General features: G+C 49.7%; 1 protein-coding gene across 9 annotated transcripts; it reads right to left on the minus strand.

Annotated features, from left to right (window-relative positions):
- Positions 1–245: 245 nt before the first annotated feature.
- Positions 246–18,195, minus strand: FBXO46 (F-box protein 46). 9 transcript variants are annotated; one of them, XM_061388702.1, is made up of 3 exons: positions 18,093–18,184; positions 17,257–17,352; positions 246–5,634 (listed from the first exon to the last, which is right to left on the minus strand). In XM_061388702.1, the coding sequence occupies exon 3, from the start codon at positions 5,474–5,476 to the stop codon at positions 3,659–3,661; it is 1,818 nt and encodes a 605-aa protein (XP_061244686.1). In that variant the 5' UTR covers positions 5,477–5,634; positions 17,257–17,352; positions 18,093–18,184; the 3' UTR covers positions 246–3,658. The 9 variants fall into 9 exon arrangements, 8 of the variants coding, with proteins under 8 accessions (XP_061244686.1, XP_061244691.1, XP_061244690.1 ...); XM_061388707.1 differs by having other exon boundaries at positions 17,257–17,437; positions 18,093–18,178; XM_061388706.1 differs by lacking the exon at positions 18,093–18,184 and adding an exon at positions 8,181–8,791 and having other exon boundaries at positions 17,257–18,074.
- Between the last annotated feature and the right edge of the window lie 737 nt (positions 18,196–18,932).

The following is an 18,932-nucleotide window of genomic DNA, read 5'->3' on the forward strand; positions in this document are numbered from 1 at the left end:
AACCTTAAAAGTGTGAAGGTGAACATTGGCTTTCCCAGACAACTCAAGGCTGACTCAAGAGGACCTGTGGGCTGAGGGACAATTTCAGTTCTCATTTTGCAAAAGAAGTGGCCGGGGCTGAGAATTACAAACTGTTTGTAGTTTACAGAGTTCAGATCCTCACCCACAGCTGTGCTCCTAAGCCCGTGTCCTACCTCTTTCTAAAAATCACCTGTGCTGATCCAACAGATGGTTGACCAAAAAAGTAGTTCCTCCTGAGGCTTTTATTTGGCTGCAAGTTACAATGAAGTTTAGAAGGGGGGACTAACAGCCTCTTAGAAGTGTAATTGCCAGAAGTCAGAAAGGAAATTGACAGATATCAACAACTAGGGTAGTAAGAGGGTCTCAAATCAGAGAGTTCCTGTTTGTTCATTTCATGATGCCAAGCACTTAAAACTACAATGTATCTCCTTATCATCACAGCCATCTCAGAGGTAGGTGAAACCATCACCTCAGCGTTAGAAGAAACTGTTCAGTTCTATCCTGGGCCTCCAGGCCTCCCTGTAAGTCTTCTTGCTGAGTGGACCACACCCAGGCACTGGGCAGGGCTTTCCACTTGAATCTGGGGTCAGTATCATGAGCCCATTTTACAGATGAGGCTGCCGATGCTTGACAAGGTAATGCTTTCCCCACCTCCCATCTGTCCCTGAAAGGCAGCCTCCCCCAGCTTCACACTATGAAGGGCCCAAGAGGGGTCTTTGATGGGCACAACCAGTGAGCACTCTAGTGCATCAGCCTTCTGAGGAACTGTCCAACATTCTCATTTTTCAGATTAAGAAACTGAGCTTCAGAGAAGTCAATTGCTGAAGATCACAGCTGGACATGTTCATTGCATGTGTCTAGGTATTTGTTTCTATTTATCCTGCCTATGATTCATTGCGTGTACCCACCTTTTTATCAGTCTGGAATTTGCAATCATTGTGTCTTGACATACTATCATCGCACCATTTCATTTTCTCTTCTGATTCTAGGATGCCAGTTAAATGTGTTAGACTTCCTCTATCCTCCATAACCGTTTACATTTTTTTCCTTTTGGTCTCTGTGCCACTTTTTCAGACCTTGCTCTAGCTGAATAACTCTTTCATTGTGTCTGATTTGTTTAGCCTAGTCACTGGTTTTTTACTTTTGGCTACTATATACCTTTGTGGGTTTTTTCCTTTCATTTTGGCTAGGCCATTATTCAGGTCTGGGTTCCCTGCATGTATTTCCAAGCTCTTTTTTTTCTTCTAATCTTGACTGATGGTTCCACCACCTGCAGCCTTTGTGGGTCTGTTTTTGCTCTGTGGCCACTGCAGCTGCTTTATTTCCATGTGTGTTTGGTTATTTGACTCTTACTGCTCATTGGTGGGGATTCTAGGTGTCAGCTCCTCCCACCAGAGGATTTTTTTGTTTCTGCTAGACATCTCAGTACCCTGGATCACAACAGGTGATGCAAAACTGGGTTGCAAACCCAAGCCAAGGGCCAGCCTGTGACCACAGATTCTCAGGGTTCATTTCCTCCTCCCCCCTCTTTCCTTACCTTCTCTGCAGTGTTCTGGGTCAGTCTTACCTGAGCTTGTAGTTTGGTGGGATCCCAGCTCCTATTAGATTCTTCACCTTGGGCAGGCTTTGACTTCTGCTGGCCTGTCCCAATAAGGCTACAAATTGGAAACCCAGGGTTGTTAACATCGGCAAATGCCCTCAGAGCAAAAGTGGCTTTAGGACCCCTATGGACCTTTTCCTTAAATTTTTGGCTTAGTATATCCATAACTGTGTTTTATTGGCTATTTGAGGCTTTTCAGATTTTACTTCCTGTTTTCAGCAGGAGAGTCCAAATAACCTGGCCTTCTCTTTACAGGAATCCAAAATTCCACAAAACCAAGCCAAGTTATAAATCCAGGTCTCTTTGATTCTAAAACCTAAGTATTAAATAACTACTCTGACATATCCTCATCTCTGGAAATTTTGATTCCTTGGTAAGAATGTCAGAGACTGTTAGCCACTGCTCAATATCCATTTTCCCCTCTTCTGTTAGTTAATAATTAGCTGAATATCTTAAAACTTTTATTACAGGGATCTTTATGAGTTTCCGGTTGGGCATAATGCATCTGGCTAAGCGTCTGCATTCCCGTCTCCCGTGCAGTCCTTCCACGTGGCTAAAGTTGCGATCCATGAGCTGTGCACAGAAGCAGGGTGTAGTATTTCTGAGAGGAAGGAGACTCCCTTCCCCACAAAACAGTAATGGGTGGAGTTTCAGCAGCCATCTTGGACCATGAGGCTGAGGGCCAAAGGCAAAGAATAATGGAACAGTGGGCTTGAAGGAGTCTGGGCTCCCAGTGACTTCAGGGCCACCATACCTGCCCAACACTGAGTTTCTAAAGGAATAAAAGCTACCCTGTTTGAGTTTCTGTTAATACTCTTTTGAGATTTTTGAATCCAAACTGACACAGATGAAGAGTCAAGTCATCTCAGTCCAAGGGAATTGGCTAAGGATTCTTTCAGCTTTTTCCATCTCACCATGAACTGGCCCATGACTTCCTTCTCTTCCAAACAGCTTCCCTTAACAACACACAAACCAGTCTGGGCCCAGCCTTATAAATATTGATTTTATAGAAAGGACCAATTCAAAATTGGTCAGATGCCACACGTTAGAAGCTTTCCAGAACCACAAGGATGAAAAAACAAAACCAAATTAAAAAAAAAACAAAAAACAAAAACCCAAACAACAAACAAAAGTACTCCAGATCAAACTGCCTGAAAGTCAAGGTCTTGGTTCACTAAAGGATTCTTTAAAAAAATATGTGGCTGGGGGATGGAGAGACCTCTAACACCTGAACAAGTACCCAGAGTGGAAGGAAAAAAAACAGATATTGAAACCCTTAGTCCCTGCCCACTGGCCCCCCTATGCTGTCCAGAGTTAGGCAAAGGGTTTCACAGCTTTTTTTGTGGGGGTGGGGTGGGGGTGGGATGGGGTCATGGCAATAGCTTAAATATTGGAAGATAAGTTTTACACTTCAACTTTTGTTTTCCTCTTGGGGACCTAGAGAGACTGATAGCTTGAGGTTACGGAGAAAACTGATTTTTATTGTTTTAATGGGGAAAATGTCTAGAAATGGCAGGTGGCCATGAAAAGTGTCAAAATGTGATCTGTGATCTGATGGCCCCCAACTCCTAAAGAGGAGGTGAGCCCTGGTGTAGCAGGTTAGGAAGGGTACAAACCCTGGGTGCTGCGGCCTCTTGGGGGAAAAGAATAACTCCAGAAAGAACTGGGGGAGGGAATGCAAGGGGGCCAGAATGGGGGAACCCTTAAGTAGTACCAAAATTAGCTGCCGTCTGCTCCCTGCTAGTGGGTCCCTGGGGTACGGAGAGTGGCAGGGAGGGCATCGGGGCTGAATGGAGAGGAAATTGAGATGCTGATCAAAAAAAACACCCAACTTGAGGATCTGAAGAGTAGAAAACCAGTAGGGGTCAATTGGAGTGCTTTCTTGGTCACCCCCAGGAACCCCATCTTAGTTCTGGAGGGGGATCCATGCTGCCTGGGTTGGGGGTATGGGCTGGTGACCCAGTCCTGACCCTCGGCTCCCAGGGGGAGGGGGTGGGGGTGGGCGTGGTGGGCTCTTCCCCACCCCCTCCCCCGGCTTCACCTCCCCTCCTCGCGGCCAGCCCGGCCCCCACCAGCGCCCGGCCCATTGCAGGGCAGCACCCAGTTGTTATCATGCAGACCCAGGCGGCAGCCGGGGGTCTCACGATCGGCTCGGCGGCAGCACATCCAGTAGGAACGTCCGTAAGGCAGGTCGTGGTGGTAGGGCTTGGGGTGCCAGCGGCAGAGCGACACGTCGCCCTTCTCGTATCTCTTGCGGCACTGCTTGCAAGGGTCATCGCGGTAGAGTGGGTCGCGGCTCCAGCGCGAGTCTGTGGCCCGCACGCCGAATGCCTCAATGATGCCCTTGAAGTGGTGGCAGGTGCACTTGAGAGCCGCCAGGGCCCGCGTGGGCAGGAAGCTGAAGATCTTGACCAGCACGTGCTCTGGGAGCACCAGCATGTACTGCCGCGGCTCCAACAACCGCTGGATCTTGAAACGGATCTCCAGGAAGTCGTGGGACACGTGCCGGTACAGGCGGCACAGGGAGGTGTCGGCCGTCCCCTCGGCATCGTCCGGGCCTGGCGCTGTGGCCGGTGAGTCGGCTGGCGGGGGCTCAGGGGGCCCGTCCTGCCCCCGGGACTGGAGGAAAAAGAGCTGGCCTGGTGGGGGTGGCTCCTCGGGGCTGACAGTCAGGCACACCGTCTCCTCTTTCACGTTTTTGGTGCTGTCTTTGCCAAAGAAGATGCACTCGTCCACCACTCCTGTGACCACCACATCCACGTGGAAGCCTGACGCTCCGCAGTCCCGGGCAGGGGGTGGCGGGGGTGCCGGGGGAGTGTCCTCGGGCCTGGCGGGGGCGGGGGTCTCACCCTCACTGGCTTCGTCTGCCCTAGCCAGCAGGAACTCCACGTTGCTGGGGAGGGCGTCCCGAGAGGGGCTGATGAGCTGGTACAGGTCGCAGGTGATCTTGTCCTTGGCCCGGGCTCCGGGACCTGGGCTGCCAGGGTAGGCGCAACCTGGCCGGCCCCCGCTCCCGTTGGGTAAGCTGCCATCCGGTGCTCGGGACTCTCTGCCGTTGGAGATCCGGAAGGCGATGCGCACCTCCCCGGGGCCTGGCCCAGGCCGCTCCTCCTTGCGGAGACCCTTGGCCGGAGGGTTGTCCCGCTGGGCCTCAAAGTGGGCCACTGCCTCGGCTACACGGCTGCAGTCCCCGCCGCCAGACCTTCGTTCGGATCCCAGCCCCTTGCCAGGCCCACCCTGCTCAGCCGACACGAAGACCACAGGCGCTGGGGTGCTGGGGCGCGGGTAGCTCTGCAGGGCCAGGGCGGCCCGCTGTTCCACCAGGGCCACCATCTCGGCCACAGAGAGCAGGTCCACATCCTCCCCGGCGGAGGTTGGGGCCCCCTCTGCGGCAGGGGGCCCGTCCTGTCCCCCTGGGTCGGGCGGAGCCTTCGTAGACTCAAGACAGCGCCTCCTCCGCTTGGCCTTGGAGCTGTCACTGCCCCAGTGCCCCTTGACCTTCATGGAGCTGGCCCGACTGCCCCCACCACACTGGTGGGCCACAAAGAAGGCTACCTTCTCCTTTGTATTCCCCGGCTTGATCACATACCATGTGTCCAGCAGGACTCGACCCTCGTCGCCAGCAGCCGCTGCGGAAAGGAGCGGGGCAGGCTGGGAGGCGGGAGCATCGGAGGCCAAGACCGGGGGCGTGTTCTCAGAGTGGGCAGGGCCATGTTCTGGCTCCGCCCCACCGCCCGGCTCGGAGCAGGCTGAGGGCTTGAGGGTGGCAGAAGGGGGGCGTGGCTGGTTCTGGGAGTAGGTGCCAAAGGGCCGAGGGCACCAGAGCTGGAAGGGCAGAAGGCCACCTCGGTCCATTCTGGGGATGGTGGCAGACAGGCGGGGGTTCACCACATCGCAGGGCCTGGATGGCGGTGGGGGGCTCCACAGGTCACCTGGAGACACGGAAGAGGGGGTGGGGGAGCTGGGGAACAGCCAGCCCTGTCAGCTCCTCTCTGACCTCAACTTCTTCGGACCTGAGGAGACAGACCAGGCTATACCACTCAGATCCTGTTCCCGCCCCGCCCTGACCCAGATGAGCAAATGGAGGCCTGCAGAGAGGTTGGGACCTGCTTCTGTAATACCCAGAGTGTGACAGGAGCTGGCAGTTTGCTCCAACCCTCCACTGCCTGACTGGTTTTACTCACGATCTACAGGCCTTCCGCTGCCAGAACTTTAAACAGAATTTAAAGTACCAACTGATGGAAAGCTCCTCCTTCTTCTATTTGCTCACCCAGTAACAAGTTCCTGAAAAGACAATTCCCAGCCCTGCCCACAGCTATGGGAGCCTGAACCCATGGAGGAAGGAACAAGGTGGGCTGGGCAGGGGAAGATTGGAGGCAGGAGGCAGAGAGGTCCTTAAGAGTGGAGCTCTTCACTCGGTTCCGGTTGTGAGGCTCTTTGGGGATCTATTATAGCTGTGGATCCTCACCCAGGAAAATGCACCACACTTGCCCCAAGACTGCAGGTAATTCCTTTAAGCAGAAACGTAGACCCCTGGCATGAGAAGGGCTTTCTAGTCTAGCTTCTTCAAGTTGCTCCCAACTTGCTGAATTTGAGGCTTAGAGTGGGGAAGGTTTATATATTGCAAAATCAGGCCCTCAAACTTGGCTTCCAGATTTCTCAATTTAGGGCTTGTAATAGTGACCATTTTATTTTGCAATGACTTTGTGTGCATGACCTAATCTGGAGGCAGTCTTGCTAATGAGCCTGACCCAACTATGTTCTACTGCAGAACTAACAGTCTCAAATCCTCAGTCTTTCCCTGGGCCATCTCCCTCCAGATATCTTGAAACCAAGACACTCTTCAAATGTCAAAACTTCCACATGCTTACAGACCAGTGAAAGTAGTTTGCTGACTCCTGGTTGTACTATTTTGAGCCACGGGCCAAATCCAGCCCATTGCCTGTCTCTGCAAATAAAATTTTATCGAAACATGTTCCTTTGTTCATGACTACTTTTATGCTACCACAGCAGAGTTGAGTAGAGGTGACAGAAAACATATGGCCTGCAAAGCCTAAAATACTCATTATCTGGCCCTTTATGGAAAAAGTTTGCTGACCTCTGCAGTATATATGGTTCCTCTAAATTCAGGCAATACCACAGACACCACTAAATCACCATTTATTTCATGGCCCTATAGCTTTAAGATCTAGACAGCCTGCAAGCACCTCCAAGCACTCACAGACACCAGTCTTAATCCTAAGAATCCTTGCCCCCCATAATTCCCAATCCCACCTACTACTCCTAACACAGCCCCTGCTGAAATCTCTTTCTTGCTTAAAACAAAAACAAAAACAAAAAAACAAAAAACCCACACAGCCCCTAAAACCTATAGATGGCTAAGTTTACCAACAACCAACACATCTAAAATGTCCAGGAACAGGGTTTCCTTGGTGGCTTGATGGTAAAGAATGTAGAATCTACCTGCCAATGCAGGAGACACGGGTTTGATTTCTGATCTGAGACGATCCCCCATGTCTTGGAACAAGGAAGCCTATGCACCACAACTTTGAGCCTGTGCTCCAGAGCCAGAGAGCCACAACTACTGACTCCATGTGCCCTGGAGCCTGTGCACCGCAGCAAGAGTGGCCCCTGCTTGCTGCAACCGGAGAAGGGCCTGCACAGTGATGATGACCCAGCACAGCCAAAAGTAAATAAACAAAATTATAAATAAATAAAATGTCCAGGAATAGAAACTACCACAGCAAAAGCCACTCATTCTCTACAGATGCAAATATATCCTAACCCAAAACATCCAGACCCTCTCAAAATCTTCAACTTCCAAACCTAAAAATATCCCCTCCAGCTCAGAAAGCCTCAATCTCAATGTAGACCCACACAAATCCCATGCCTACCAAGAACTCCAACACACACAGCAATTTCCCAACCTCACAGATGACCCAAAAGACCAGTTTCCTGAAATTCTATTCTTAGCTCAAACTCTCTCTAAACCTCCTAATCCCACAAAAGGCCCCCCGACCGCAAAACTTAACTAAAACATCAATGCTCCCTCACACATAAAACTAATACCAAACCATTTATTTCTCAAAGTCAAAAGAACCTCCAAAATACTCCCAAAGAAACCTCACAAAATGTTAATATGCAGACATGAGCTTACTGGGTACTGTTTTAACAACTCCTGCTAATCCTCGCTCCTCCCTAGGAAGCAGGGAGTGTTATTTGTCCGAGTCCAGATGAGGGGCAGAAAGGTTAAGTCCCTGTCCGGACCCAGACAGGGAGGAAGTCGGGAGAGCCGAAAGCGCATGCATTCTGGGTCCAGACATGGGACTCTCTGCTTCTAAGTCTCTCCGTGGCTCCCCAAATCCTCTATCCATCAAACACCCAAACCACATGGGCGATTCCCTACAATACATTCGAATCTTCCACAGTACACAGTACATGGGAACCCAAACTCAAATCCCAAGGCGCCACCTAAACTCAAGAGAATCCCAAAGTATCCCCATACCCACGAAAAATGTCCCCACTCCCTCCTATTACAGCTTCCCTGGAATTCACCAACCTCTAAGGCTACTCTCGAAACCTAGACACGCCCCCTCAAAGCGCCCCACCGGCGCGCCGCGCCCCCTGTGGGGAGAAGGCGGCACCCACGCATGCGCAAGAGAAGAGGGCCCCGCCCCCTCGCTCCTTCCCTCCAGCTGTCTTGCCTGCCCGGCACCCATCTGGTTTCCCTCCGCCCCTTTGTTGACAGACGTGCGCGTGATGGCCCCAGCCAATGAGCGGCGGCCATTCGGAGCCATGCCCATATAAGGCAGGCCTTGGCGAAGGGGCCCAACTTCGAAAGAGGGTGGAGTAGGCGAGAGGTGATGAACGGGGTGTGGAAACAGTCAAGTGCAAGAGAGTGTGGAACAATTCCTAATTTCCTGCTAAACGGAAGAACGAGGCCAGGACCCAAGCCATGACAATCAAGGAAAGGTTTATTACGACGTTTCCTCTAAACAGGAGCCCTGATTGACAGCTGAGATTTAAAGGGCCAAGCAGTTCAGGGATTGAGACTCCAGGTCCGGAGGAAAGGAAGGGCGCAGAAAGATCTGAAAAGTGCCTAGCTTTGGTAGGGAAACCTGGAGGGAGAGATTTCCCGCGGGGGAAACGGAGCAGCAGGATCACCTCACCCTGAAAAACAAATGGGCAGAACCGTCGTCGTCGGCATCAAGTCCAAGCCTCTGGGCCTGGCATTCGAGGCTCAGGCCGCGTGGCCAAAAGGACCTCTCAGGCCAGCCCTTCTAAACAGGCGCCGCAAATAGCACAAGAAAATAATATGAAATACTTTAATAATTTTTTTTTAATATTGGCTACCTGTTAAAATGAGACTATTTAGGATATAAATGAGTTAAAATGTTTAAAATTGACTTCATCTCTTTTGATTTAAATGTGGCTACTAGAAGATTTTAAATTACATGTAAGGTTCACCTTGTTTCTATTGAACAGCACTTTCAGTGCCAGGCTGGCTCAAGAGACACTCCACTGCAGGCATCTGTCCATTCCCACCACCCTGTCTGCTACCAGCCATCCTGCACATCAGAGCCAGAAGGGTATTCTCGAAATATAAACCTGACCTTGTCCCTACCCTGCTCAGAACCTACCATGACTCCCCAGTGCCCCTGGGGAAAAGCCCAGATACTCTACAACTCTAGCCTCATCCTTCCCCACTTTCCCATGCCCCCAGTGGACCCAGGTAAGCACCAGCTCTGGCCTATAGAATAGTTAGAATACTGAGGCCTTCTCTGATCCTCAGGAGTGGTTATCTCCATTGTATAGATGAAGAAACTGAGGCAGGTCAGGTTGCCTAACTAGCTCAAGGTCACACATAACTGGTGGGACTTAGAGCAGGGATGGGAACCCAGGGAATCTGATTTTAGATTGCTGTGCTCTATTTAATTATATATTCTCTGGGGTTTCAGCTCAGCCATCCTCTCCTCCAGGAAGCTAACCCCCTAAGGGTGGGTCAGGCTCCACCTCTGGGGTCCGACACTGGCCTCCTTGCTGGATATTCCTCAGAGTCACCAAGCCCTTTCCTCCTATGTTACCTCTGATTGGCATGCTTTCCCCCCAGAAAAGAAAGAGCGAGCCCACATGGCTCTATCCCTTCTACCATTTGGGTCTTAGCTCAAATGTAACTTTCATGGGCCTGTATCTTTAACCAGGAGGCCTTCCCTGAGCTCCCTTTCTAGAAACCTTCCACCTGCCCAGAGAGGTCCTATGGGTTCCCCAAACCTAGCTCTGTCCATTGTCACTATCGAGGGATGGATCATCTGCTCCACTGAATAGTGAACCCATGGGAGGAAAGGTCAGAGTTATCATGGTCATCATGGTGACCCCAGCAACACTGCCCAGCACAGCCGGAATGGATCAAAGTTCCCTGCCCTAAGGCTCCATGTCTCAAAAGCCTGGAGGCCTGGCAGTGTAAACTCTCTTTTACACCCAAATATTCTATTTGTGTCAGAGGTTACTAGGGCAGAATTCTCTAACTTCCCAAACACTGGGCTCCAAACAAGGCCATACCCTAAGGCAATGCTCCGTGAAGATCCTCTTATTGAAAAACATCTGGAGCCAAACAGACTGAAAATCAAAAGATGGAAAAAGACTGACCAGGCAAATAAGAACCAAGAGTCAAGTAGAGAGGCTTCCCTGGTGGCTCAGTGGTAAAGAATCGGCTTGCCAATTCAGGAGACACGGGTTCGATCCCTGATCTGGGAAGACCCCACATGCTGTGGAGCAACTAAGCCCGCGTGGGCCACAACTATAGAGCCTGTGCTCTAGAGCCGGGAAGCCAGCACTACTGAGCCCATGTGCCTTACAGGGCTGCGCTCTGCAACAAGAGAAGCCACTGCAATGAGAAGCCCGTGCACCACAACCAGAGAGTAGCTCCCGCTTGCTGAAATTAGGGAAAAGCCCATGCAGCAACAAAGACCCAGCACAGCCAAAGAAAAAAAGTCAAGTAGAGAAGTGACAGTGCTGATTTAAAAAAAACAGTTAACAACGGACAAAAGAAAAAAGGGATGATTAGGGACAAAGAATGTGACAAAACAGACTGACCCATCATACACAAAAGTTTGCAACATACATGCTCCTAATACTATGGCCTCAAAACAGACAAGGCACAAAGCAACAAAATGCCAGCTTGACAAGTCCACCACTGTAGTGGGAAACCTTAATGTATCTCTTCATAAGACAGTGGTTGAAAAGAGAAAAATCAGTAAGGACCTGAACCACACAATCAGCACTCTTGCTGGAATACCCCCAATTAGAGAATCCAGCTTTATGTCCCTCATCTGACATTCTGAGGTCCTCCTGTGTGCTGGCCCTGGGTTGGGTGCTGGAGATACAGAGATGACACTGAGATCACCAGAAAGAGCTCATGGGAAAGGGGGCAGGCATCCAAAGAAACAGTCATGGCCAAATCAATGTATTACAGAGGAAATGATGATCACAACAGCAGTTAACACTGGAGCCCTCAGGGTGAGCCAGGCTTTGTTCTGAGTGCTTTATAAATATTAACTCATTTAATTCTCACATCATTTTACTACTTTTAAATCTCATTTCAGATGTTAGAAAGTGGGGGCATGGAATGGCTAAGTAATTGCTGTCGGACACAGCTTTGTGGCCAAGCTTTGAATCAGAGTCTGGCTGACTCCAGAGTGCAAGCAGCTCCTTCATGGAGTATACGGAGCGATTTTCCTGGATCATCTTGTTCTGTCTGCAAAGCCTTTGCACTCTCTGTTCCTTCTGCCTGGAATACTCTTCCCCAGGTATCCAGAGGGCTCACCCTGCTCCTCAGATCACCTTCATGAGACCTTTCTTTTTAAATTTATTTTATTGAAGTAGTGTCAACTGGGGCTCCCCAGGTGGTGCTAGTGGTAAAGGACCCGCCTGCCAATGCAGGAGACGTAGGAGATTCTGGAGACTCCAGTTCAATCCCTGGGTCGGGAAGATCCCCTGCAGGAGGGCATGGCATCCCACTCCAGTATTCTTGCCTGGAGAATCTCATGGACAGAGGAGCCTGGCAGGGTATAGTCCATAGGGTCGCCAAGAGTAGGACATGACTGAAGTGACTTAGCACGCATAGTTGATATACAATGTCATGTTAATTTCTACTATACAACAAGGTGATCCAGTTATATATATATGTATATATACATTCTTTTCCATAATAGTTTATCATAGGATATTGAATATAGTTCCCTGTGCTATACAGTAGGATCCTGTTGTTCCTGAGAACATCTTGATTGAAAACTGCAGTCCCCGCCACAGATAGACATACACACTCTCCCTGATTTATTTTTCTCTTTAGCATGCATTACTATCTACTATACTATAAACTTTATTATTGTCAGCTCCCCTCACTAAAATGAAGACTCCCCCAGACTGGTATTTTTTGCCTAGTTTTTTCTTCCCCACCTCTGCATCCCCAGCTTTTAGAATAGCACCAAGTGGTTGGCTACTATGAGTGTGGTCCTCAGAGCAGCAGCTGCAGCTGGAAGTGTATTAGAAATGTAATCTTGGGCTCTCCCCTACACCTGCTGAATCAGAAAGTACATGTCAACAAGATCTCTGGGGGATCACACGATTAAGTTGGAGAATCTACGCCCAGGCACATTGCAGGTGTACAGCACTTATTGGTTGGAACAAACCCCTAACACTGCCTTACTGTCCGCCTTCTGCACAGATGCTCCTGGGGGCCTCTTGTGAAAAATGAGCTGGTCCAGCCAAGTCCAGTGGTGGCAATCCTGCTCCCAGGACCAAGGCAGGAGGCCACCTCCTCCAGGAGCCGTGTTGGTGCCCTCCTAAGCCACACAGGGTCTCTTCCTCCTGAGACCTCCTCTGGCCACATCTGTCATCTGTCCTGGCTGAGTGACAATGACCTGGGTTCGGGCCTCTCTCTCTCCCCTCCATCCTCTGGGTTTCTGGAAGGCTGGATTCTCTCCCCAAAGGCACAGCTGCTCCAGCCTCTGCACTCGGCTCCCTGGCCTGGTTTAGTTCTTCTGGCTCCATCCTTCTCATGGTAGCCAGAAAGATCTTCCTAAACACCAATCAGACCACAGAACTCCCCTGTTTAAAAATCCTTCCATGAGAGGTGCAAGTTGGCAAAACAAAATGAAAGAACCAACAGGACAGGCACAGGAACCCTTTCTCGGGAAGCTGCCAAAGGATTTGCTTCACAGAAGTAAAGGAGAAAACCAAGAAAAAGGAACCTATGAGATCAAGGAGATAAGATCTAGCTCAGAAGAAAGACAAAAGGAAGGACTCCGCAGATGACGATAAAGGGAGCTCCGGGGACAGCTGTGTAGCAGGTTAAGGGAGAACCTGCTTCCATAAATGCACAGAGAAAGGAAAAAGGCTGCTAATTAACAAGCTAAGCCTTGGACTTAAGAAGCTGGAAACAGGAATCCCTGGCAGTCCAGTGGTTAGGACTCTGTGCTTTCACTGCCAAGGACTTGGGTTCAATCTCCGGTCAGGGAACGAAGATCTTGCAAGTTGGAGAGGTCAGGGTCATGCCAGGACAGGGCTGGGCACAGAGTGGTGCCCAGGGAGCGTACTTGCCCATTACTACAACAGGCATCGGTGGCAGGACCCTCATGGCACTGCTCCTGGTCTTATTCCTTCAATTCTCCACTCTCTCCACCCTGTCACCCCCGCTACAACTGTGTCCACAATCCTGATCCATCCATGCCCCTTTATTGGTTTTTTTGGACTCTGGGTCTGCTGGTCTCTCTTCTCCTCTTAAGCTTTTCTTTCTAATAGCTGGTCAGAATCATACAAATCCTCAGCATCTAGAAATCCAGGCCACAGACAGAATCCAGGCAGGGCTTCGGAGTACCCCAGCTTTCTCACTTTTAGGGCTGTGACTACAGGCAGGGTCCTTATCCCTCTATGCCTCAGTTTCCCCCATTGTAAAATACAGATAGTAACAGTACCCATCCATGGGTTGGCTGCTGATTCATTGAGATCAAATCAGTAGAGCGCTCAATGCCAGTGAGGCACCAAGGACAACTTCAATATGAAGGGACCAGGATTATTAAGAAAAGGTGACACATGGACTTCCCCGGCGGCTAGTAGTTAAAGACTTCTCCTTACAGTGCAGGGGGTGAGGATTATATCCCTGATTGGGGAGCTAAGATTCCATATGCCTGGGGGCCAAAAAATCAAAACATAAAGCAGAAACAATATTGTAATAAAATCAATAAAGTCTTTAAAAATGGTTCACATAAAAACAAGGTTTTAAAAAAATAAAAGGAAAGTAAGAAAAGGTAAGACAGGGAATTCCCTGGTGGTCCAGTGGTTAGGACTCTGAGCTTCCACTGCAGAAGGCAGGGGTTTGATCCCTGGTCGGGGAACTAAGATCCCATCAGCATGGCAAAAAAGAAAAAAAAAAAAATAGGGACCACTCAAGAGTCTGACAACCACTTGATGGTTATACTTGATAAACCACTTCCCTGTTTATTTTACATTCTGAAATTAAACCGGTCCTATTCCCCCCCAATAATCAAAACATGGCCATTACTTTGTTACTGTCTGGTACTGGGTCTCACCTAGTAATTAAACAGCATTTACAGAGCAGTTACTATGTGTCAGACACTGTTCTGGGCATCGGGGACATGCGGGACACAGGAGACAGAAATCCTTGTCCTCATGGATTGGAGACAGGGTACATCTCACAGTGCTACAGGAAAACAAATATAGTAAGTGAAAGGACTCAAGAGTGTAAGGTGGGGATTATAATGTTAACCGAGGGGTCAGGAGCAGGTGACAAGCCAAGTCTTTTAGAAAACCTGGGGACTTCCCTGGTAGTCCAGTGGTTAAAAATTCCCCCTCTTAGGCAGGGGGACTCAGGTTCGATCTTTGGTCAGGAAACTAAGATCCTACATGTCACAGGGCAACTAAGCCCGAGTGCCTCAAACACTGAGCCTGTGTGCTCTGGAGCCCATGTGCCACCACTAAGACCTGACACCACCAAATAAATACATAAATATCAAAAAAAAGAAAAGAAAACTTGTGCTTTTAGGAATAATGCAGTTTTACCAGAGTTGCTAGCAATAGTAAAGAAAAAAAAACCTATATATATATATATAATATATCATTCTGCATGAGTAAGCAGTTCATGTGGTCACAAAGAGTCAAACACGACTAAACGATTGAATAACAACAAAGCTTCAGATAAACCCAGGTTGGAAACACATTTAAGATTTGAGGAAAAGGCAAAGTAACTTGGAAAGCAGACACATTTTTTAAGACAAACAAATAAAGGAAGGAGGCAGGGGAAGCACTGCATCACCAGGGGGCGCCCAGATGTGACAATTGGGTACAAGGAGGAGAGGCTGGCAACTTTTCCCTAAACCAACGGGGTTCCAGATCATTCATTGCGACCTGGAAACAAAATGTTAAAAATCCAAGAAAGCTGGGAAAGATTGAAGGCAGGAGGAGAAAGGGACGACAGAGGATGAGATGGTTGGATGGCATCACCGACTTGATGGGCATGAGTTTGAGCAAGCTCCGGGAGTTGGTGATGGACAGGGAAGCCTGGGGTGCTGCAGTCCGTGGGGTCGCAAAGAGCCGGACACCAATGAGCAGTGACTGAACTGAACTGAACTGAAGGACAAACAGGCAAAACTGGCATGAGGGGCTGAAAATGAATCAGGAGAAGAGTAACCCACACCAGAAAAAGGAGCACAGACGCCACCAGAGATGCAAAACTGCCCCAGTGTTGTGACAGCCACAAGCGCCCCAAGGGGAGGGTGGCAGCCTGTACCTGGGACAGGTGCCGGCAAATAGTAGGTGCTCTGTCAACACGGTGGATGATTCAAGGGATGAACCTCCATTTTCCAGAAGAGGAAACTGAGGTCCTGGGGGGTTAAATGCCTTGCCCAAAGTCACAGAGCGGGGGGGTGATGGAGCCAGGATTCAAATCTTGGTGTTATGGTTCTGGAGCACATGCTCAATAAATTTTTCTGGAAAGAATAAAATTAATAAAAATGCATCACACTTACAAAGAACTTAATATGCACTAGGCATATGATACATGAGATCTCATGAACTGCTGACAAGAGTTTCATGGTTGGAATGTGGCCCATTTTACATATGAGAAAACGGAGGCCCAGAGTAGGCAAGCAACTTGGCCAAGGACACACAGCAGCAGAGGTGGGGATGGGAACGTGGGCCTACCGGACGCTGATGCTTTTAACCATAAGCTTTCCTATTAGAGCCGATTTAGGGGATAAACTCCGGAAGCCTGTAACAAATGAACCAAACTGTTTTAAAATTACTTACAAGTTGCGAGGTCCCAGTGACTAAAAAGTCGGGAGAGAAAAAAAACACAGTTGTTAGAAATATCTCCTATTCACTGAAATACCTGGAGTTGGGCCAGGCTGGGCATTGGTGAGTGAATTATTTATATTTGGCTGGGGCTAGGAATGGGAATGGGAACAGACTGAGTTTCTGAGCACCCCCTCAGGGAGTCAGGCCTGGGCTTAGGTGCCAGGGACAGAGGGTGGGGAACTAGAAGAGTCAGGACACAGGAGCAACCTGGGAGAGAAAGGAAAAGACAGTCTGGCTGGTGTCTCCCTCACCAGTCTTTCTCTACCGCCCTCTCTCAGGTCTGCGTTTCCCGTTCAAAAAAATGACAACTCACATGCATCAAGCACTTATTCAAGCACTTTCTATGCTTACTTCCCTGAAATCTCTAACCTTCCTAGGGTTACTGACCCCATTTTATGATTGAGGAGAGTCCAAAAGACTTGCCCAAGGGCACAGAGAAGGTAAGTGGCAGAACTGAAGACTGGTTCAGACTTCCCTGGTGGTCTGGTTGTTAAGACTCTGGTCTTCTGATGCAAGGGCACGGGTTCGATCCCTGCTCCAGGAAGATCCCACACGTGGTGGAACAACTAAGCCTGTGTGCCACAACTACTGAAGGTGGTGCACCTTACATCCCATGCTCTGCAACAAGAGAAGCCACTGCAATGAGAAGCCCAGGCACCGCAACTAGAAAGGAGCCTTTGCTCACCGAAACTAGAGAAAGCCCGTGGGCAGCAATGAAGACCCAGCACAGTCAGAAGTAAATAAATAAACAAATCTTAAAAAAAAAAACAAAAAAAAAAACCTGAAGATGGCTTCAGTTCTCACTCTGCCCTACTCATGACATTGAACCTCAGTACAGGAGCACAGATGTTAAGTCAGGATGCCTAGGTTGGAATCCCACGTCTACCATTTAATGCTGGATGACCTTGGGAAAGTTGCTGAACCTCTCTGTGCCTCTGGTTCCTTACTGTAGAACAGAGCTAATAACAGCACCTACAACTTAGGGGTGTCGTCAGAATTAAAGGAGTTAGCACATACAAATAGCTAAGACCAAGGCCAGGCACTTCCTAAAAAATAAGTGTTAACTGGAATTGGAATGGCTGTGGGGAAACCCTCTCCCTGCCCCCGCATGTTTCTGACCTGGGATGTGCCCAGATCAGTGCCACGTTTTGAGAAAACACCCCTGGGGCTCCACTGAAAAGGAGGGAATCCATTAGCACCTGTGACCAAGTCACATTCCTGGGGTGGGGAACTTCCCACCAACTGCTCTGAGACTAAGGACTTACCCTGAGCCAGGAGGACGATCTTATGAAGACTCCTCTCTTCTCAGTGGCATGTTGTTCCCACAATAGATAAGGGCACTGAGTTTCAGAGACAGGACACTTGCCCAGATCATAAAGGAGTGAAGAAAAGATCTGAATGCCGGACTGCCCATACACATAAACCACCACACTTTTCTAAATCCCACTGGAGAAATAAGAGTGCAGGAGTCGTCTCTATGGCCTCTTCTGGCCATATTACCCTATGTGGCTGTCCGGTTTATCGGGAGTTTCTGGCTGGACTAAGCAAACTATCGCTACAGGCAGGCCCCTAATCTCTTGCTCCCCACCGTACCCACAGTCCTGGATCCTAACCTACACACCACTCTACCACTGATTTCTTTCTTTCACCATCTCAGCTTGCCCTCCTGCCCACAATCCGATCCAGAGGCTCCAACCCACCGCTTTCAGAACTGGCCTCTCCCTCGGAGCCTCCAGACCCTCTCATTCATCTAGCACTGACTCCCATGCCTTTCCACATCCTCCCGGCTAAAACCCTCGAAATTGCCCCCTTCTGGGCCTCTGCCTGGACGCCAACTCCCTTCTCCAACTCGGGACTCCTTTCCCCAACTCTGAGCTTCCTTACAATCAATCCCAAAGCTCGAGTCTCTCCCCACCTTCAAGACCCATCCCCAGCCCCCATTCTACAATTCCCTCCGGCTCCCGGCTCCCAATCCCCTCCCCCAAGCGATCTCCCCCTCATCCAGCCCCTTCTTTAGCCCCTGCCTCTTCCCTCTCGCTACCGGGTCCCGAATTCCCGCACGGGTTCTCAAGCGCCCCCGGCCCCGGTTCGAGGTTCTCACCATCACCCCGCGCTGCAGCTCCCTCGGCTACGCGGGTTTCCCCCACTCGCTCCTCTCTAGCCTCCCCTTCCGGGTTCCCGCCCCGAAGCCCGCTGGGAATTGGAGTCCGGGAGGCCCCGGACTACATCTCCCAATAGGCAGCACGGTTAGGCGCGGAGGCGGGGAAGGTAGCAAACTGGGCGGGCTGAGGAAAAGACTGACTCCAACTCCCAGGAGGCAGAGAGGGCGCCTGACAGCGCAGGCGCACAGAGCGCCCCCGCCCGGCGCGCTGGGAGATGCAGTTCAGCCTCCTCCATTTTGGCCCGGGGCCCTTGGAAAAGAAATTGAGAAAATTGTAAAGGGGCGTTTGTGAGGGGTGGAAAGAGCAAGTTTACCGATTCCCTTAAACTGATTAACATAATAATTAACAGTGCCTCGTATTTTCTCAAACACTTTCCCATCTATTTTTACCGCTGGTTTTCTTACCACTAATTTACAAATAAGGAAGTTAGCCTTAAACCTTAGGAGGGAGGAAAGCTCCATATACTAGAAATTTGTACATATTATAGTTATAATAGAGGATTCACGAAGACAAGCACCTTTGTGTATCTTGTTCAAACACCCAGAACAGTGTAAATAAGTGTTGAGTAAATATTTATTGCATGCTAATTATATGCCTATTGAATTTGCCTACAATGCAGGAGACTCCTGTTCGATTCCTGGGTCAGGAAGATCCCCTGGAGAAGGGATAGTCTACCCACTCCAGTATTCTTGGGCTTCCCTGGCGGCTCAGACAGTAAGGAATCTGCCTGCAATGCAGGAGACCTGGGTCATTCCAGGGTTGGGAAGATCCCTTGGAGA

This window comes from Bos javanicus, chromosome 18 (assembly GCF_032452875.1).
Source record: "Bos javanicus breed banteng chromosome 18, ARS-OSU_banteng_1.0, whole genome shotgun sequence".
NCBI classification, from domain to species: Eukaryota; Metazoa; Chordata; class Mammalia; order Artiodactyla; family Bovidae; genus Bos; species Bos javanicus.

Bases quoted from the DNA above. Each gene is read 5' to 3' on its own strand.
- FBXO46 (XM_061388710.1), bottom strand. From the start codon at position 5,476: ATGGACCGAGGTGGCCTTCTGCCCTTCCAGCTCTGGTGCCCTCGGCCC.